The following is a 22,666-nucleotide window of genomic DNA, read 5'->3' as shown; positions in this document are numbered from 1 at the left end:
AAAGTAATCAGGCCAGTCCCTTACATCACCATTTTATATATACATATGTATGTATGAATTCACATACATTGCATACATGTATATAGATATATTTTGTTCATCCTGAACAACCAGAATAACTGAGGTCTAAAGGTATTTCTCAGGGATATATGTCATGGTACACTTTATCCAAGATAGTTTTGATTTTTCAGGTTCCAAATGTTAATTGCTACCATCTTCCTTTCCCATTGACCACTATTCATTTCATTTTTGAGTCTTGGTAACCCACACATCAAAAGAAAAGAAGGAAAAAAAGGTAAATAATGAGGGATTTTATACTGGATAAGGTAGGCTCTATGAAGTGTTTTTATAGGTCTTCATAAGACATTACAAGCTATTGAATTCCCATCAAGAAAACCTATTTCTATTTAATTGTGCTAAGTGCTAAGGTTTTACTCTTTAGGTTTTCCATTTTTTTCGGCTTGTGCATTGTTCCTATGTAGGCCCCTCTGGATGTGAGTGGTGAAGTCATACTTGTCCGTGCAAAGATGCTGGCATATGCTGCACTGGAAAGGTCCACTGTCACCATGGCAACTCATATGCAAAGCATACATCACTTCATCCAGAAAGACAATGCCACAGTGCACACATTTTGTTGAAAGTTCATCTTGAGTACTTCTATCAACTTTCTCTGTTTTTACTACATTCAAGGGACCTTCATTTTTAACATTTGATGGAGCCTTAGTTTTTTCCTTAGAGGCACCATTTGCAGTTGGCCCAGGTCTGGAATGCTTGATCGCCAAATCTAGAGGAATGTCATTGTCTGATCCAACAGCTGAAAAATGAGGAGGCAGATTAAAGGTGGGATAAGGCACATAGTTTTGGCAAGGGTTTGGTAGGCCAGGCACATGACTCAAGTAGTGCGGATTCCCAGGAACTGACAGCTTATATTTACTCCAGAATCGCAGCCAATCTGCTTCACTCTGGAAGTCATTGTGTACAAATGGAAGTCCAAAAAGTGGGTACTGGTACTTTTCAATAGGGCTTCCTGGTGGTGAATAATTTGGGTGTTTCGCAGGTCTCATGTATTTTTCTATTGGACTGCCTCTCTCAGAACTTCCTTTCCCTTCTGATACTGATGAACTATTTCCTGGGTCTCCAGTACTTTCCTGAGGACTTTTTATCTGAATGTGCAAAGGTTGCATCCTTTTGTGAATATCCAGAGTTTGGCTGACCAATATTGGCTGCTGAGCAGAATGGCTTTTAGTCAATGAACCCTGGGCCTCATATTTACTCAGGCTGGGGAGTTGAATTTCTCTCTGGTGACCTTCAGTTAAATGATCCTCTGACCTCCTCTCTAACGGGCTTCCATTGACTTGCTCCTCACCGCTACCCCTCTGCTGTTTGTTTAGCTGCTCAACCTGAAGTGCCTCTGGGTTAAGGCGCTTTCTCGTCCGTCTCCTAATGATCTGCTCACCGTTGTTCTGTTTGATGATGTTTAAAGGCCTGGGAGTCTGCATAGAAGACATGAGTGATATACAAAGGAAAAAATATTAAAATACAGTGGCATTTTTTGTACAAATATAAACTATACATGGGTAAAGAGCAACATTTGTCATGGTGAAAAAGATTTACAAACTTGCCTTCCTTTGACCAAAAGTAAGGTCAGTTAAAAACCAAAACAAACCTGAGAGAAACTCTTAACCTAATTAAAACATTTAACACCGCTGAATCAATGAATAAACTGTCAGTTTATTTTAAAATGATATTTATGAACTCAACAGTTTTCCCAGACTATGTCATTTTGTAATAAAAAAGTAGCTGGGTAGAAAATTATTTGTAATAGATGATCTGGTGAAATATTTCTCACCTTTAGTTTTAGGCTGACATGGGAAACTAAGTGATTACTTTTGAAACTACTGGTAAAATTTTTGGTACCTATATATTTACATAATTTTAAAATTTAAATATGAAAATGTTTAATAACAAATGGACACAACAAAAACCAAAGTTAGCAGGGTTGGAAGATAAAACACATACAGGAGATCAAATCACATTTGGTGTTTCTGTTTTAGACCACCAGGAGGTCTGTCATCTCTCTTTTTAAATTTTTCTTCCTGTTGATCTAACATTTTAAAATCATTCAAGTGATGTTATATTTTAACATGTGAAATGTTTATTTTCTGTTACAGTTCCAGATCAAGAAAAAAGGATACTGAAGTCTGATTTAAAAAAATGAAAATCAATTTAGTACCAAAGTTAAAGATGGCATGGCTGTATCAGGATATCCAATATTAAGTAAGCAACAGAGAAATTATCATGAATTATTGATAAGAAAGTTAGTATAGATGCTATGCTTTCAAGCACAAAGATGCCAAATGGTTATTTTGAATTCATCATTACTATTACCCAAGTGGTGTTATTCTTAAGAAATCAGTTCAATAAACATTTGCTAAGCATGTATACTATATGGAATAATCCAAATAACTTTCATTTCTATGATTTCATTTTATCATCACAACCTTCTCAAAAGCTAAATAAGGTTAGATAGCATTACCATTTTTACAGATGGCAAAATAAAGGCACAGAGAAGTTAACTTAAGGTCATGTCATGAGTACTAGAATAAACTGAACCATTCTTTGGATTCTCAGACTATGCTCTTTGAAGCAGATTTTGCTAGCACGGACATTCTACATGTTATAAAGTTGTCAATATAGACTGTCAAGAAATAAGTAAATGAATAAATACTAGACTTAATTCATTGTAGACTTGCTCAAAATATCGGCTTTTCCTCTGTATTCTGTAATTCTATCACTTAGCACACATATTGAATGCTTGGTATTCATGTACACTTTCAGCAAGTGTTCAAATTATGTGAACAAAGTCCATGGATGGCAACATAATTGATTTTCTACATAGAGTAGGGGCTCAATCTTTGAGGTTAGGAAGTTGGTATAACTTACCTTTACTGCACTGAGAATGTGTTAATTGTGCCTGATAACTTAGGTTGAAAATTCATAAGTGCAATTTACTTTTTTTAAAAGGAACTCTTTGATTCAGGCTAACCCAGGGAAACAACTTCAAATGAAGAAATTTTGATTTCCATTCATAAAGCTATTGAGATCATCAACAATTCATTGGCTAGCCTTAAAAATGCTGCAGCTTATATTTAGGTTTTTCTATAAATTGAATTGAAATTTTATAAATTGAAAAAATAGAAAGCACCGATGTCACAAAAGTGTCTTATAGGAAAAGAGAACCTCGTAACTACACTCTTCTGGTGTTCATAGAAGAAGAAAACTTTTGAGAGCATTTAGCCCAACATTCTTATTTTGCACATGAGAAAACATATCCAGGGAGGTTAAGGAACTTTTCCAAAAGCAGAATGACTGGCACATAGTAGGTATTTAATAAATGTTTATTGACTGTCTAACTGACATTTAAAATAAACTGAAGATATTTAAGACAATAAAATTATAAAATGAAAACCCCACTCGCCTTGGTAAAGTAGTATACATTAACAAAGTAATGGGAAATTTGTACCATTGTTATCGAACTACCTACCCTTCATCCTTAATCTTTTCCTTACATTCCTTCCAACTTTTAACATTACCTGAAAACTATCTCTGTAAATTCTATAATACTGTCAGTGTATTTACTAGTGATTATTCTTTTTAAATGTTTTCCCCATTGCCAGGTATGGACAATTGTTCTCTCAACAACCAATCCTGTGACTAAACTTCTTTCTCCTGATTCTTTCTGTTGTCTTCTATAACTTCTTGGCCACTCGCCAACATTTCCCCATGACTTTGGTACCTTGTTTAGGCTTTCTCTCCACTGTGTCTTCTGCCCTCATCCTCAACAGCCTTATATATCTGCCCTGATGATCCATTTAAAATCCTATCCTAACATTTCTTTGAACTCTTTAACCCTGTGATTTCCATTTCCATTTTGCTTATGCAACCCACCATAGTGGCTTAAAAAGATAATAATCAAAAGCCTAAAATTCTTAACTCTGGAATTCTGCATTTCGATTCCAGGCTTCTCTGTTTTTTTTCTACCTTGCATGCTTATTTATTCTTCCAGTATCTTTTCCCACAATCACAGTGACCTTTTGTCTTTTCATAGCTTTATATTTTCCATATCAATCCTGTTCTGTCCTCCTGTCCCTCTTCTTTTGCTTTTGCCATACTTCATGCCTAAAAAAAGATTCTTCCCAATTTATCTCTATGAATTCCATCCCTTTTTTCAAAGTCCAAATCATGAGCCAACCCTTCCATAAAGCTTTCCTAGACACCCTATCACATCTGAAAATGACTTTTCCAATCAAATTTCTCTTGGCATTTGGCCTGAATTACAGCATAGTGCTTGGCACATAAGGGATGCTTAATAAATGCCTGTAGGTCAATTGCTTTATCATCATCTCTTCTGTATCATAATTACTTTTATACTTGTCTTTTTCACTATTATACTCTTCTGTAAAATCATGGCCCATTTCTTACCTAGTACCTAGAATCTTTGTATCTAGCATAGTGCCTACGACATAGTAGGAATTTAATAGTAATTTTAACTGAAATTATATTTGAATAGTTAATAACATGTGAGAAATGTATGTTATTTAATCTTTATCAGGAAATGTCTTTTTTCTTTTATTTTTTTCCAACTTGCCTATAAAATGAGACAACACTATTTTAGAATTCAGTCTCATTATGTGTATGAGGGCATATGAGGGTGTGTGCGTGTGCGTGTGTCTGTTGAGAGTTGAAACCTTCAGTATATCAGATCGTTTAAATTATCATAACCTGGTAGAGCAGAAGCTTAATTAAATTGCTGGCCTATGATTGGCCAAAGTTCAGTTAAAATCATTAATGTCAGTGATCATTAAGTTGAAGCTTATTACTGTGCTTGAATGGCACAAGCAAAAGAAAACATAGTTGGAAAGTGGTGGAGGAAAGGGGAGAAAACAGTCTTTTCAGAAGCTAAACAATTATGAGAAAAATTTTGTTGGCACTGGAAATTTATGAAAATGGTTTGTTTGAAATCAGATTCTCTATAGCTGTGAAAAATTTACTGAGCAGGACTGCTAGCAAAGATTATGCCCCTGATAAGAGTTTAGGGGGAAGAATGCTTCCAAAGGAAGAGAAGACTTAAGGACTCAAGTGATTGTTGACTTCAGGTACCAAGAGAGCTGTCATATGGAAAAAAAAAAAGTATTAGGGTTAGTCTATGTTTTTCTAGGAAGTACAACTAGGACCAGTAAGTAGAAGTTGGGCATGTTTTGTTTCAATATAAGAAAGAATTTCTCTAATTATTTGAACTCTCCAGAAATCCCAGGACCTGGCACAGTTCCTGGCACATAGTTCAGTAACTAAATAACTAAGTAAGTGTGTGTGTGTGTGTGTGTGTGTGTGTGTGTGTGTGTGTGTGTGTTGACTTTTTTGTTTGATGGAGATGTTTAAAAAATGCTAGATATCTTCTCTGCCAGGTGTTTATACTTCAAGTAGGGGTCAGACTCTCTTACCTTTGAGGTTTCTATGATTCTACTACATGAAAATTCTTTTCTAATATTTCAGACAGATTGCACCATCAGAGGAATAGTCCAAAACAAAAATGTGCTTGACTAATTTGAATATTTAGAATGACAAAATTTGGGTTTCTTTTTGTAATTAGTCAAACTATGATTATTAAAAGTTAGAAAATCTCATTAGATAGCATAGTGTGTGGAATTTTGGCTGACTTGAAATCCATTTAACTTGGGTTCAAGTCTTTACTACTTATTAGCAGTTTTATCTTAGGTGAATCACTTTACTTTTTGGGTCTCAACAATGTATTTATCTGTAAAATAGAGTCAATGATATATACACTATCAATCTCATAGTAATTGTGATGATCAAAATGAAGCTTTTTTGTAACAGTAAAGTACTATGAAAATGTTAAATATCACCAGTATCCAAAGCATTCCTTTTATTCGTAGATTTATAGGGAATATGGAAAGGACCATAGAGGCCATGTAGGCCACCTGCTTCATGTTAGTAGTGAAGAAAATCAAAACCTGGAGAGGTTAAGTAACCTATATGAGGCCACAGGGGTAGTAAGTTTTAGAGTTAGGAACTGAATCCAAGTCTTATGGATACAAACCCAGTGGTGCTCTTTACTCTTGATGAAATGGCAATAAATGAAGTATTATCCTTGTCGATTCTATTACAGTTAACATCACAGAACTCAATATATATTTTTCTTTAACTGAATCTTCTGTGTATCAATTGGGATCTCAGACATGTGATCTAACCTCCCCCCCCCCCAAAATAAAATTTAGGAGTCAAAGGTATCATTTTACAAGAAGAAATGCCTCTGAAAATGTTGTTCTCATAAAACACTTTACCCTTAAATAACACTTTGGCATTTCTGAAGACAAAAGAAAGTCCAAAAAACTTGAGTATTGTGTCTATTCTCCTACTGAATGAACCCACAAGATATATGTAGTGGGTAGAATCCTTAGCTTTGATTTTTCATATGAAATGTTTTTTAATATCCTTTTACAGAATCCTTCTAATGCAAATAAATTTCAGTGGATCCTGAGAACATTTGTTAAGCCATGTGCCAAGTAGAATTTTCAGAAATAAAGTTTTTCTTTTATATTAAAATAATTAAACGTAGCACTGACAATTTTCCTTTAGCATCTTAGCTTGCTTCCTAATGAATCACATGTGATCTCAAAGTGACCATATTGAAAAACTCTGCTAGGAAATTAAATGAAAGCCATTACCAATCATACAAGCAAGTCCATACCACAGCTACCCAGCATCAGTCTTACTATGTAAGGTATTTATGCTTTTCTGAAACAAACTAGTAAGTTCTTCCTACCGAGTGGAGCTTCTGGTAGAGGCCACACGCATTGCATACGTAGCCGCCATTGGCATTCTTTCGCCAGAGAGAGGTCTTTGTGGTCAGGCAATTGGCACAGAAAACACCCGAGCCTCTACGTCTCTGAAAAAAAAAAAACATGCACAGGTCAGAGGTGAGTCACATGATCAGGGGAGAAAGAACAAATCAGCCAGAGAGTTTTGTTTCTGGACTAGCAACAATGACAGTATAAAACCACACTGCCATAATGAGGTCAGGTTCAATTGTGTCTAATAGGCTCCACTGATTTTCAATATAATTAACCCTACAGTGATGGATGAGGTGTGTGGAACACCAAAGGCTTTTCACAGACACAGCTCTAACTTTTTGAACTTTGGGGTTTGTGCCCTTAATGATGGCTGCTAAATGCTGTGCTCTGAAATATACCTTTGAAAAGTGTCAAAGCAAAACCTGACAGACATAACATCGCAAATATGTGTGATGTAATTTGGAAACAGCAGCAGGACTGCCATGTTGGTTTTAAAATGTGGTCAGTCGGGAGCAAATGTAGAAAATGAACCATTTAAAATTAATTCTAGTCTCTTTCTTTGTAGATTTCTTGTAACAGAAGTTATTAACAGAAGTCAGGACATTCAATTCTGGTCTTTCTTTTACAATTGTAAAACCTTCAAGAGAATACTGTGTATTCCCCACAACTCCTAGGGAATGAGTATTGACCTCTGCCAAACCAATGAGAAGTACAGTATTACTAATGAGACCTCTTATGAACTTAATCCTAAAGCTGAGCAACATTGTCTCCAGAAGGGTTATTTAGTTATTTTTCTGCACTCAGCAAGGAAATCATGGCTTTTAAATTCAAATTTATTTTAGTCAACTGGTAATGCCTTCATCAGTTTCAATCTCAGAATATTTAGTGGGAGACACATTTATAAGTATTGCTTATGACACTCTTCCTAACAAATAATAATTTCATAACGTCACTTAAACAAAAGCCAGGCTATGTTTGTAGGCACAAATACTAACAAGCAGGAAAATAGCATTTTCTTACTTTAAAAAAAAGCCTGAATTACAACTCAGCTCTACGTTCTCTAAGTAAATATCATAATGAAAAAAAAAAACCCTACATCTTAGATAAGGGATGGGGGGGAGTCTCCATGGAAGCCAATTTTAGCAGAAATTAAGAATGACTAACGTGATAAGTCCAAATTTCAGAGTTTCATAAAATTTGAGAAATTTATTTAACTTTAGTCCATACTGTAGAAGAGTGGTATCATTGCCAAAAAAATACAATGGTTATAATTGTACTCTGATACATTTCAAATGGAAAGCTTTCTGCAGACATAATTTTGGCTTCAAGACTGGAACACTTTCTTGGCATTGAAAGGGCATTTGATTCATCGGGTGTTTCACAATGTATCACTAAAAAGACCTGGTGAGCAGCCAGTTCCCTATAGGGTAATTTTTCCATCCAGATGCAAGTGCTATCAGAGGCCCTCGTCAGCTAAACTAATTATGATCTTGCATTTGCTGATGCCTGCTCACTCTAACATTCGACGTCCTCCATTAATCATCAATACAAGGAAAATGAATGAAACGTAAAGAAATGAGGGTCGGTAAGCTGCATAGCCATAAAAATCTGAAATGAGTGCAATAATTTAACAAGATTGGGGAAATGTTTTTAGTGAGCACAAAGTCAGGCGAACAATTGCCCTTTTAAACCAAGAACACGATTTCATTAGTACAGCAGGTTATGCTACTTTGGGTGATATAATAAAATCTAGATTGTCATCAGTATAATCTCTTGCTCCTTTCCTCTTTCTCCCCACCCTGGAGTCAGAAGGAAGAATGCCTTGCATTTCTCTAAATCTTGATAGCAAGACCACATCTTGTATGTCAGCCTGCAGCAAGTTTTGAACTTGATGCCTTTTTTGAATGGAAACTACCACAAAATATGAAAAGCCCTGTGCCTGATATCTATCAGTTCCTAGGACTTGTGTTTATCAAACTACTTGGCTTCCCCCTTTACACAAAGAAATACTAGGGAGTGTCTGGCTAGGTTATCATTATGAAACTCCCCTAGGTTGTAGAAGTTTTTTTTTTTCTTTCCTAGAGCTTAATAACTGCTTTGGCAAATAAACACCATCTTGATCCACATAAAGGCAATGGAAATGTCTATTTGGAAACTAATACATATATGGCTGAGGCTCAAATTTGATTGTGGAACCACTTATTCCTACTTCTCTTCTCTGATGCCCTGGGTGCCTGCCACAACATGCCAAAGTAGGTGTAATCCTAATTTGAGGGAATGTTCCTACCTTCACAGACTCTATACTTGATTCTTTTGCAAAGGAGCTAATTTTTTTATGGTTAAAATAAGTATTCTGAAAATCAGAGTGTGTATTATACACATACACACATAAATGTATACATACATACAAACTTCACTATTTGTGTTTCTGAGCAATTTTGTGTGAATAGAATATTTGTACATCAAATTCCATTTTAATTTCCCTAAGGAGGATAGCTTGACATTGAAGGAAATCCTACCATGAATGCTTTCATAAAGTGAAGAAAAATTCTGTAAGAGAACTTAGTCTTCCCTCATATATCTTTTTGATTGATCTTTATATATCAGGTTTGCTTAAAGTGGGACACAGCTATTGCTGTTACTAGCATAGGGTACCTTTTTTACTCACACTTCCTTATTAAGGATGAGAATAGAGAGATGAAGATAACTGAATAGGCTGGTCTCACACCACACATTGCAATGGGACCATGTTTATTTTTGTTACAGGGGCACAGAGTAGGAAAAAGTGCAGATATTTTTCTTCTAAAAATCATCTCCCATGTGACCACATCTGGAAGCTTCTATAAATAGTAAAAGAACTATTCTTCTGCATTTGGAAGACCCAAGAGTGCTAAACTGGAGGGTAAGTAGAAGAGGCTGAAATACTGTGTAATAATAACACACACATATGATCTAGATATTTTCCAAGATGTTTTAAATAATAATTATTATTTTCATTATTATTATCTCATTTTACAAATGAGGAAATGGAGGCTTATAGAAATTAAACGGTTTGAACTTAGCAAACAAACAGTAGGTGTCAGAAGTGGAATTTAAATCCAGGGCTTAATGATTCCAAGTCCAGCACTCTAGTCACTCTACTATGTTGCAGTATTGTCACAAGAGAACTACTTGACTGTCCTAGGAAGCATATCAAGCCCCCACGCATGATCAAGTACCATGAAATATGAAGGAACCTCTAAAGGTAAAGATTTTCTAAAAGTAAAATGGAAAGTCTCAAATAGATAAGAGTCAGAATAATGCCTCTTTTCATAATATTCATCATGTACCTTTTGAAATATTATGACTTTTTAAAGAATGCTGTGACAGCTCAAAAGATTTCCTCCAAGATTCAGCCAAAGTCCTACCTTTATCAAGAAGTCTGTCCCAGTTCTCCTTCGTCTTTGTGTCCTATCTGAGACTAACCCCCTTACAATTAATCCTGTGTGTATAGACATATATATATGTATTAAATACACATATATATGTGTGTATGTATCTATACATATATAATTTTGTGTATTATTGTGTACATGCTCCCTTGTTAGACTGTGAGAGCTTTTGTTTGTTTTTTATTTTGCCTTTCTTCATATCCGTAGTGCTTCGCGCAATGCCCTGGTGCATATCAAGTACTTAAAAAATGTTAGTTGACTGACAGATTTGAAGGACCACTCCAAGATTCATAAGGCCGCCTGTACTTTTGGCACAGTGTTTAGGACATAATAGGTGTTTAATAAATGCTTCCTGGTTGATACTCTTTTTCTAGAAACTTTTGAATTCCATGCTTGTTTTTCCTAGTTGTTTTTATTTTCTCCCTGATAAATCTTTAGCATCCCACTTCCCGTGATGTTAGAGCTCAGAAATCATTAAAGTTTACTTCAGCAAGGACCTATCTTAGTCCTACCCAAACTTCCCTTCATAAGTTGCCTAGATGTGAGAGAAACAAAGCATCCAAAATGATATTCTCGTGAATACCCAATGACCCCAATTCTTTTTCTTGCTAGAACCCTAAGGTTACCTCAATAGAGACTATTGACCACCACTTGCAAATGAGAATGAAATTGATGTTTTTCCCTGAATCCCCCTTCCCTTGCCCTATTCTCTGTGTCCTTGTTCCTGGGCTTTTTCCTTACATGTCCTGTGCCTCCTTTTTCTTCCCCCACCCCTTGCATGTGTTAAAATGCGCCACAATAAAGGTTTATTGATTTATGCTTTACTAGCATATATGACCTCTTGGTGACAATCTCCTCTAAGTCGCCAAATTGCTGATTTGGGCTGAGACAAGGTTCCTAGTATCGTGAAGCTGTCATATTGAGGATAAAAAAGGCCATAAGAGTGTGTTCTTGGAACTTATCATCATTACTGTATTCTTTGCTTTTCGTGGTTAATGACAATGGTTACTACTACTACTAGTACTACTACCACCACCACCACCATCACCACTATTACTACAATAATAACCACAATTACTACTACTACTTTTTAAACATGTTGCTACTTCTTTAGGTAAGAAGGCGATTAGCCTATATACTATAGCTACTACAGTTCACCATGTTTTAAGCAGAAAATTCAGAGCTGTGTACTTGGTGGATCTTTAATAACCACATTAACATTAGTTCCACATAAAACCAACTTTTATATTATTCTTAGTCACCTTACTTATTTTCTCAACTAAAAGGCTTTTTGTAACTCTTCTGGTCACACGCCTTTTGTATTAATTTTACTTGAACTGGGCTGAGTTGACTGATCATTTTACTGTAAATGAAATACACAGCACTAATTTTGTATCTATGTGTGTTTTTACATAAATTTTCATTGCACTGTAGCTGGTGTTGTTCAGTTATTGTTATTTTTAAACAAAATTATTCTCTCTGTGTTCACAGAAACATTCATCCCTTCTGCATCTCTCGCTCTCCCATTCTCTCTCTCTCTCTCTCTCTCTCTCTCTCTCTCTCTCTCTCTCTCTCTCTCTCTTCTCTCTCCCCCCCCCCCCTTCTGTCTCTGTCTGTCTCTTGCAAACCACTGCTCCTCTGCTTGAAAAGCTCTTTCCTCAGCAGCACCTTAACTGCTTCCGTGTTGGCTCATAACCCCCTAAAGAGAATTCCAAGAGAAACATAAAACATGTCCTTGAAGCAATTCTGTAAGACCCATTTGCTAGTGTCCACATTCTGCTTTCAAGCTGACATAGACCTAACCATATTTTGTACCAACTGAAGACTGAAGGGAAGGTATTTATTTCTCCATACACACCCTCAAAAAAGAAGAATGAAGTTCCACAGAAAGTCTACTTTTTATCAGTTATTTTAATGGGAAAATTCTAAAGGAAAAATCCAATAAAGGAAATTAAGCTCTTCATCTTTTTAGGGTTAGATTTTTAATTTTTAGGTTTCATTTGGGCTGCTTATATACTTTCTCCTGCCTGATAATTCTGTGTAAGGAATTCGAGTTGATAATAGCAACACTTAATTGGGCAGAATTTCAAGACGAGGTCGGTTACTCAATTTAAAAGTATTTTTTATGATAATTATTGAGAATTTTTCTGAACACTTTTCTTCTATTCATGTGCTGAGTGTGTCATCACTTGATATAAATACTTAAAATATCAGTACTGTTAATGAATTGTAGCAGTCACCCATACCAGAATCTGGGCCACAGAAAATAATATCTGCTAATGCTCCAAAATGAGAGTAGTTTAATGTAACAATAACTTCCTATGAAGCAGCACAGAACTACCCTTCTGGCTTAACAAATGAGAGTTACCACTTGGGTACACATGGAATGACAAGGTCTTGGCTAACTGAATTTCTGCTTTGGTATGATGCAACAAACTCTGAGTGGACCCTTGGAGCATCCCCACCCTCCAATCCCTTGTCCTTGACAGGAACAGGAGAGTAGGGTACTACATCAGTTAAAAAAAGAAGAGACAGCTTCTGATTTATTATCTTCCTTTGATTTTCCAAGTCGAGTGGTAAGTAATGCCTTCTGTTACTAGACATTTCATGAGGAGGTAAGGGGCTGAGCAGTGTTCTTCCTCTCCCTTCTCAGCTGTTCTTATGTGCACCATGGACTCAGTCAGGTGAACTTGCACTTTGGGCCCAGGCGCACTTTTTCCACTTTGTGTTTCCTTTCCTGATTAAGCAAACAAACATCAGTCTTGTGATGTACATTTCCTGCTTTGGAGGTGACATTTTGAATTTAAGAGGTTCTGGACCTGTACAGTAGAGTTGACTGGTAGCAAGGAGAGTTTCTTCATTAGGAGAAAATGGCTAAGAAGATATGTACCAGGAGTTGTTTGAATAGTGCAGAGTCGGTAAAAGTGAAATATGAGAATCCTAATCAGCAGGTTCACAACCACCTTTACATTCTAATGAAATTTAAATATCAGGCTTCTTACTTATAAGTTAAGTTACTGAATCCTATTTTACTTTGTTCTGTCAATGCTCTCTGTCAGTATTTGTCTCTGTAGCATTTATTTTGGGTATAGGAAATAAATATATGTCCTATACCCCATTTATATTTTATATCAAGCATCTTTCTAAATTAATTTCTATTTTTAGTTTACAACACTCAGTTCCACAAGTTTTTGAGTTCCAAATTTTCTGCCCCTCCCTCTCTTTCCCCCTTACCCCCAAGTATCTTTTTCAATCCCTACTTTGGGGAGCCATAGGCAGAAGTCAAAATCTAAGCCTAAAGAATCTTTTCCTAAGAGTTCCTAAGGTTTCCTAAGGAGCTAAAGAGTATGAGAAAAGAAACCTTAAACCCCTCTCATTAGAGGCTAGGTTCTCCAAGACTAAAGCTGGCATGGACTACATGCATAAGTCCAGGACAGATGGGATTCAGTGGAAAGTGAGAGGATATATGGCAGAGCATCTCCAAGTCTAGAACTGATTCTTTTTTTTTTTAGAACAACAAAAGCAAGTTTTTTCAGTTTTGAAAGGACCCCAAGTAGTTAAAAAAGTAAATAGCTATCTAACAAAACTATCTCTACTTATCTGCAATCATTAAAGAACATTAATCTCTAAGACATCATATCTAGCCATTATAGTTAAGAATCTTTTAATGTTTCTAGGCCTAATTCTACCTTTTGGTCTTTGCCTCTTGGCTCTTTTAGAACACATAAGGCTGAAACTTGGCAAACTCAGATGCAACTGTAAGTAAATAAATAAGCAAGTAAACCAATAAAATCTTATTTAAATTGGTTCAATTGTTTACTATTTGGATATTGCCCAAAATGTAACAAATTCCCAGGTCTATGAATATGTCATGATGATCCCAAACCCCAAATTATTTGATTAAGAGAAATTGAATTTGGTTGACTTGGTTAATCATTCCAATGGCTTAGTATTTGAAGAACTAGACATTTACAATGTGGTATCTAACAGAGACATTTAAATTTTCCATTAGCAAATGAGAGTATGTAGAAATTTATCTTTTGTAAGAGTTTTCTATGAATAAGAACCATACCAAAACCATGTAATTACATAACAAGCCCTGATATGCAGAGTATTTACTCACATTTTTTATGGTTTTATATCTTGGCCATTTCAAACAGAATCTTTCTGAAATTTTTGTACATTTCATTAGCCTAGATGCCTCCCCCCACCCATTTTTTTAACCCTTTAAAGCTATTTCTAGAGTTATTCAAATGATTCAAATACTGTTTACAAACATGTTTGTATTCAGCTACTCGGTCATACTATTGCAATTGTTAATGCATTTATCTACCCCCAAAACTGATGATTATATTCTGATCAGATGACTGAAGACCAGATATGATTATTTAGGAAATTCATATTCATGTGCAGTTGGGAATTCACATCAAATATTTTGACTCCAAAGTCTGTTCTAATCAATGCTAATCAATGTAATTTGCAAGGGGGGAGGGATGAGAAGTTGGAATAGAAAGTAAAATAAAGCCCATTTGGTCCTAGGTTTTCAGTTTAAAGGGATCTCACTTTTGATAGATAAATTACTTGGACAAGATCTGCTAGAGTAGAAAGAAGGCTGAATTTGGTATCAGAATATGTAGAATCAAATCCAGGTGATCCTGTTCAGATCACAGAAGCTATCTTGTTCTATTTCACCATTTGTTAAAAAAAATTGAACTAGGTACCTCTAAGGTATGTTCTTTTTCTAAATCTATGATTACGTGAACTAAAAAATATCTGAATGGTCTTGGCAATGCCTAACGGTAACTGTGACAATGCATGCAAGCTAGGTCTTTCCTTAATCATCAATTTATTTGCACCAAAAGAAGCAAAAAGATTATTACCTTTAAAATTTTGTTACCTTATTTTATTTTGTTGCCTTTTGTGTTTTTTTGTATCTTCACTCCCTGCCCCCCCACCTCCATAAATTATCATTGCTAAGAGTCGTGAAAGCTAAAAGTGATTTCAGCTGGATTTGTGAGAGGTAAAGTTCAAATTGATGATCTACAGGACTGCTCATCAACCATGGTCTCTGGTCATTGAACAGTAGAGCCAGGAACAACTGGTCAGCATAAGGCTCACATCCTGAGCTTGTCTTTTGCTATTCTGGTTAATGGACACAGGAAGCTGCATTTCTCATGTTCATCCATGCCCATATCCTTAACCCTGGAAACAAGATCCTAGGGAGATGGTATTCCTTCTCCCTAAGGTTACTCATGTCCAACATTCTTTACCAAAAACCCTATGACATGGAGGCTACACTTAAAAGAACATATCATTATCCTATGAATAAATGTAAATGTTTATTTTGGAGTAATTTTTTTAAAAGGATGGACCAAATCTTATTCAGACTTTTCTGCCTGAAGCCATATGATTATTAAAAACAACAAAAAACAACTGTAGAGAGTGATGTTTCTCAGCCTGACTACAGTAGATGAATAGCACATATATCCTAGATGTCATTTTATTGTAAAAAAATGTAGATATGAAGGAAAACATTTTCAAAATAAAACAGAGGAAACAAGACCTTCTGGCAATGTTGTATTTTCCCTCTAAAAAGTAGTCAAACAGACACAAAATTCGATTGCCCTTGAGAACCAAGCAATATATTCACTGTGTTTATATAATACCTTTTTTGAAGAATTGTAAGTACTTTCCATGAATATACCTCACTGTTTTTCTCCTGGAAATTATCTCATTCCCTGATATATTATTTTTGTGACAACACTTTGGGTGTTACCCTCTTGAAAAAAAAAAGCAAATAAAGTAAGCCACCATTTCTGAAAATACACTTGGTGAATTCTATCATTAACATTGTCTCCTCAAGGAACTCACAGGAATAGCTAATGTCATCTAAGGGTGTGTTCACATCATTTCATCCCCCTTCAGTGTTCTTCTCTCATTAAAAGAAACCTACCAATATAATACCTAATTTTATTCTCCTGTAGTACAGTAGTTACTAGAGTATTAAACAAATACCAGTAGTGTCCTTCTGAATGCACTGAATAAACCTCTCAGTAAAGCCAGTGGCAAGAAACTCTTTTTTCAGTAACCCTTCATAGTTTAACTGTAAGTATAGACCAATGAACATTTTAGCAAGAATGGGAAAGAAAAATCTGCTAAGGGAGACATGTTGCTGCTAAAACACAAGCTGGCTTTTGCCTGCAAATAAAATTGTGAAAAATCAGTTGAAACACTATATGTGACAAGCCCTTGCCTGTTTTTAAAAAGCCCTCTCTGCCCTCAGATTTCCTGCCAGAATAGCGAAGAGACACCACAAGGCTCAGCCAAGCCTCCATCTTCCAATCACCTATCTCAGCCCTTGGACTCGGATCATGTTTACTCTACTTATTATATTCACTTCCTCAACACCTCAACAATGCTAATGGAGGCTAGCGTCAACTTCACTGACATCCCTGGCTACAAGCACTGGAACAAGCTGGGTTCCAGAACATGAGGCAATCTACACTGTAGTAATCAGAAAGAGTACCACAGGTATGAATGTGCCTGAGACTTGTCCCACAGGCATGTCATCACCTAGGCAACTGCCAAATACCTCAGGTACATACTGCCAGTCCACACATATTAGGTGGATGCATCTAAGATGAGTTTTGGATGGCTCTTAGAGATACGACCCTAGGTAATCAAGATGCTATTCTCTAATCTGCTTCATTCTGGAAAAAAATAATTCCAGAATCTGATCAAGATTTAAATGCAATGCATGAGAGAAGATGTGGTCTAAGAAGGGTCGGGGGGAGGGCAGAGAAAATGACAGAGACAGAGAGATAGGGAGAGACAGAGACACAAAGAGAGAGAACACTGGTTTCAAAGCCAGGGAGACCTAGGTTCAAATTGTACCTCTAACATAATGGCTGGGAGATCCTAGGTGAGTCATTTGCTATTTTGTAGCTCTAAGCAGCTCTAAAACTGTAAGTTGAAGCGAAGGTTCCTACTTGCACTGGCATAGGGAATTCCCTTAATTGGGAATTCCCTATACCAATAAAATCGTAGGTCTAGTCACTACTCCACTAGTTAGCAAAGAAACTTGTAACTGGACTGAATTCCTTTCATTCATATTTAACTTAATTGAGATGAAGTGAAGTGATCAGCTTAAAGTCACACAGTGAGTTAGTGACAGAATTAATACCAAATTTGTTACACAAGTGTAAAGCCAGGGCTCTTTTCACTACTACAAGTTATTTCCGCAAAACCAAGGTCATGTTCTGGAATTCAGCTTTCAGGTGGAAGATTAAAAATATGGTTTTGAGTTATCATTTTCATTGTCTTCATTTCATATGTAAATCATTACTGGTAATGGATTAGACGACTTCTCTACCGTTATTCTCTCTGCTGCTATGCATCTAGTCTATTCCCTACCTCAAGCAGCTTCCAACACTCTCCTGTCCCCATTCCTTCTATTATAACTCTGCACTTAATCCTAGGATAATATATTTAGAGTTAGAAGGGATTTTAGAGGCCATATGATACGACAGCTCATTTTACAGATCTTCTGAGATCTTGAGAGAAGTAACTTATTCCATGTCATACAGGTACTATAAGAGGTGAGATTAAACCCAGGTCATCTGACTCATCTTGTGCTTTTTCCACTGTATCACAATGCCTACTAAAATTAATTTGAGGCTCTGAGACTTTCCTAATTTACATATGAGTCTTGCATTTTCCTTCTCCAGCTCATTTTACAGATGAGGAAACTGAGGCAGACAGGGTTATGTGATTTGCCCACAGTCACACAGCTAGTTAGTGTCTGAGGCCGGATGTGAACTCAGGAAGGTGAGTCTTACTGACTTTAGGTCTGGCACTCCATCCACTGCACTACCAAGCTTCTCCAAATCAAGGTATAGACATCTCTAGATATGCAAAGTGATTCATTACTGAAGAAGTACCTAGCTGAAAAGGAAATGTCAATAGTGCAAAAAGTTTACTCCTATGAAAATGAGAAGCTTGGGCTTTGTGTTCTCTAAGGTCATTTCCCACACTAAAATTCTGTGATTCTGTGAATGCTGTTTTCCCACTTAGTTCCATCTTAAGAAGTAGAAATGCATTCCTTAGGAAAATGATTAGGCTCCAAGGTATAATAAGATTATACTCATTTTCCATTATATGTATAAAGGGGAAAATGCTGCTAGCATTCATTACAACGCTAAAAAAATTACAAAACAAAGACACTGGAGTTTAAAAAATATTAGAAGCCATGGTGAATGCAATATGAAGTGGTGGGACAGAACACTGTGACAGAAACAGGGAGGAATAGGAGGATTAGCTACCTTATAATATGAATCATCGCCTAGCTGCTTCACGCTCTGTTATCAAAGAGCACCAAAAATAATATTTTCAAAAAAAAGACATCAAAATATTAGACTTATAAAAGTCCTGTAAAAATGAAATTCAATCATTTTGTGATGAGGAAAGTGGGTCTCAGAGAAGCTAAAGTGATTTGCCTAAACGGACACAGTAAGTCAGCAGCTGGGCTAGAAGTGGATCCTAGATCTCATGAGGAACGAACTCTTCTGAGGAAGGGCAAAAGAATGTGTTACTCTCTTTCTTCTTAAGAACAATTAGTATTTAGGATGCTTTTTCTTTTTATTCCACATTTCTTGATATGATTCCCTACCCCAAGATTACATGTCAATATTGTAGCAATCAAAAAAACCAAACTTTCTTATGCTTCTTAAAAAAAATACTTTGAAGAACTCTTCCTTTCAACCACAACCATAATAAACTTAAGGTAATATTCATATCCTGTTAGGTGATAACCTGGTCAGTCAAATGTACAGTAACAGTAGTACTGGCAGGAGGCAATTAAGGCACAAGGGTTGTAGGTGGTAATGGTAATAGTTGGGAATGAAAAACATAAGGAAGGGTGACAGCAAGCAATAAGAAAACACTGGTTGGTCCTACCAACTTCTTTTTTTTTTTGGCAGGTCAATTGGGGTTAAGTGACTTGCTCAAGGTCAACAGCTAGTACATGTGTCAAGTGTCTGAGTCCAAATTTGAATTCAGATCCTCCTGACTCCAGGGCCGGTGCTCTACTCACTGTGACACCTAGCTGCCCCTTACCAACTTCTAATGTCTTCAAAAGATTTATTTTAATACTTCTGCTTATGGTAGAGTTTGTTAGCACTAGAAACCCTCATCTACCACTGACCGACTCCCATGAAATCACTTGAGGTCAGCTATGAACTTCAGTGAATGTTTGTTTCTCCTTTGGAGACCCCCAACTAAATACAGATGGCAGGTCACAGAGTACTGGATTATTGACTAGTGTTATAAACTCATATGTTCTAAAAACATTTATAGATAGTATTTCATCAGTTTATAAAATTCATAAAAATGAAATTTGCAATCCTGAGATGTCAAATCAAGGTTTAACTCTATTACTATAATCATTTCTTATGGAATCATAGTAATTATTATAAGTTAGTATATCTTGTCAAAGCCCTAAATTGTTAGAATTCTGGTAATATATATAATACTACCACCCCTCCATACACAATCTTACTAAAATCCCAGATATAAATTGCTGCTTATTGTTCCATGGAGTTATCCTTTAATTTTCCACATGTTATCCAACTTTTGTTTCATTATAAAATGGCAAATTAAGCACAAATTCAAATTTCAAACACTTTTTAGGTATCCTGTAGTAGCTTGAGTCAAGGCAGATTACACATTGACAGACAAGCACATAGAGGGTGACTATGCCTTACTTCTATTCAAACCATAAAATAAACCATGGAAATACAAGAGTTAAGAGGAACAGTGTTTGGTATGGGAAGAATGCTAAAAACTTGCAAGAATGTCAACAGAGGAGTTGATACCATACACCTAATTTGTACCAAATATTTGATGGAAGAGTTGAAATGAGGACTACGTCTGAATATGATAATATTCTATTCTTTAAAATATATTCCTCATTGCTTCTAAATGTTTTGAATAGCTACTCCTAAGGGGGGGAAATTAAACTGAATTGGACTAGAGTATCTTTTAATTTCTGATCTATTATAAATGTCAAATTCCAAGAAGTCTCTCATTTTTAACAGCTCTATTTTATCTTAGGCCACACCAAATACTTTAAGAATTTAAATGTATCTTTCATATGCTTAAACCAGGGGATTAGTGGCTTACATTCTTGTTCAGAATGTTAAAAATCAAAGATGGGCCTTTAAATAAAGACCACTGAAAGAAATGTCCCTAAAAGGGTAATTTCATTACGGAGACAGTACACAGACAGAGAAACCCAAGCTGACTTTTAAAAGGTTTAATAACATTATTTTTAAAAAGACAACTTGGAATTATGAATTTCCTTAACAATAATGATGTAATTTTGTAATAACTGAAATCTATTCATGAAAAACCTGCTTCTCCAATAAGTCACTAAGTCAATTACACAGGAAAGTACTGTAATAGGCTGCACCCCCCCACCCCCAACCCCAAATAGCTCACGTACACGACTTCCTTTTCAATTACCAACTTGTCTGCATTGCCATCTGTAAAAACGAACACATACCTTGTGCGGCCAGTTTCTGCTTTAGCAATGGAACTAGCTGCAGCTGCTCCAGAAGAAAGCAATGACTGTCTTTGTTTTCCCAAAGTGTCCTTTTATTTTTCTCCCCAGCACAACCCTATCAGCTCAAGGTAATATATTGTCTATTATATGGCACTGTGCTAAGGAGACTAACTGGAGTCCTGATTTAATTTTGTTCTGGATTTTGTTTGCCACACAGTATCACTTGCCACAGACAGAACTACTGGGTAGTCTGTAATTCTTGAGATCACCCTCTATCCAGTTAACATGAGAATGCAAATATGAAGTAATTTCAGATTTTAGAATTTATACATACGGAAGCATTACTTGATAAAATGAACTTTCTAAATGGGTGCTTGCTGAATGGCAGGAGAGGAGCTTACAAAACAAACAAGTAAATAAACAAAACAAAAACCTGTGTGTTTTCAAAAGCCTTATTCTCCTATTTTATGTTTCTGGTATTATACTTTATCATTATAAGTACTTCAAACAAAGAACATATAAACTACTATTAAAAAATCCATACAGAAAATACAAAGAAATGGCAAACTGAGAAATCACTTTAAAATGATTGTTTTAAAGCAGATTCTCATGGAAGCCTCACCTAAAAGAAACAACTGTCTCCCTCTATTGAGTGACTGACATTGGATATACAGAACATGGTTATTCACAAAAGCATAGTAGTAAATGCAAAGAATGTTGGAAAAAATCCAAGATATAAAGGAAAATATATAACTAAAACAAAGGTATTGAAACACAAGAATAGGAATGTATTTAGACTCCTCCATGCTGGTATAAAAATGAGAAATTATTCCAACTCTTTCCTGAACACTTTTCAATAAGAGATACTTTACATATAATTTATGCAGCCATAAATCTAGGGTTGAAAGAGATCTCTGAGGTTGGATAGTTCAAACTAATCATTTTATAGGTGAAAAAATAGGCCTTGAAAAATTAAATGACTTGCCCAGGGTCCCAAAAGTTATATCACAGACAGGATTTGAATCCGGGTCCTCTGACTCAAGAAACCATGATCCTTTTTTATCATGTTCCTTGAATATCAGTTTTTGGTTCTACCTCCACATACTGCCTGCATATACCCACATAGCATTGTGCACACCAATTTCTGTGTTACAACTATTTCCATGTGAATTGGCAATATTTCTCTTTTCCAAATTTTAATACACTAGAGGCAGAGTGATTAGGCAATTCCCTTAACCCTTTACGTGTGCATATGCAGCTCTCTAAGACTATAAAATGCACAACAATTTCTGATCTGCCTTGGTAGAAGGAATTTCCTCACTAGGGTGCTTCCTACACCTTCAGCATTGGGAAAAGGAAAGTGAAAAAAAAAAAAAAGCACTCCAGAGAAAGAAATTTTAAATGCAAATATAAATCTCCGTGGCTCCTTTCTACCAGAGGCAGTTGGGTACTAGAGGGTATAATTTCAGTGATGCAGCAAAAATACACAAATCATTATCTAAACTTCACTGGGGCTGAGGTGAGAAAAATGTGATTTACCATCATTGTCAATACGGATTTAATAAAAAGCTAAGATAGAGTGGTAAATAGGTAGTAGAAAAAGCAATAGTCAGTTATAGTAGATAAAGCAATCATCAGACTCGTCACCTGAGGAAAACCTGTGTATGTATACATACACACACACATATGTATATGTACTTGGTCTATCTCTGGCTCTCTCATACACACATCAATGTATATGGTAAATATACAGATACATGTATCTGGTTGAAAAAAAAATCATACACTCTGAAGGAATCCTG

General features: G+C 35.9%; 1 protein-coding gene across 1 annotated transcript in view; it reads right to left on the bottom strand.

The window, feature by feature from the left end:
* Nucleotides 1–431: 431 nt before the first annotated feature.
* Nucleotides 432–22,666, bottom strand: part of LOC118834515 (zinc finger transcription factor Trps1-like) — a 182,452-nt gene continuing 160,217 nt past the window's right edge. The window contains exons 2-3 of the mRNA XM_036741963.1: nucleotides 6,845–6,967; nucleotides 432–1,493 (exon numbers count right to left, since the gene is read on the bottom strand). Of these exons, the coding sequence (XP_036597858.1) occupies nucleotides 432–1,493; nucleotides 6,845–6,967 (1,185 nt within the window). The remainder of the gene's footprint in view (nucleotides 1,494–6,844; nucleotides 6,968–22,666) is intronic.

The sequence above is a fragment of the Trichosurus vulpecula genome, chromosome 1 (assembly GCF_011100635.1).
Source record: "Trichosurus vulpecula isolate mTriVul1 chromosome 1, mTriVul1.pri, whole genome shotgun sequence".
Lineage (NCBI taxonomy): Eukaryota > Metazoa > Chordata > Mammalia > Diprotodontia > Phalangeridae > Trichosurus > Trichosurus vulpecula.
The sequence above is the reverse complement of the archived record's forward strand: the minus strand, read 5'-3'. Positions and strand labels throughout refer to the sequence as shown.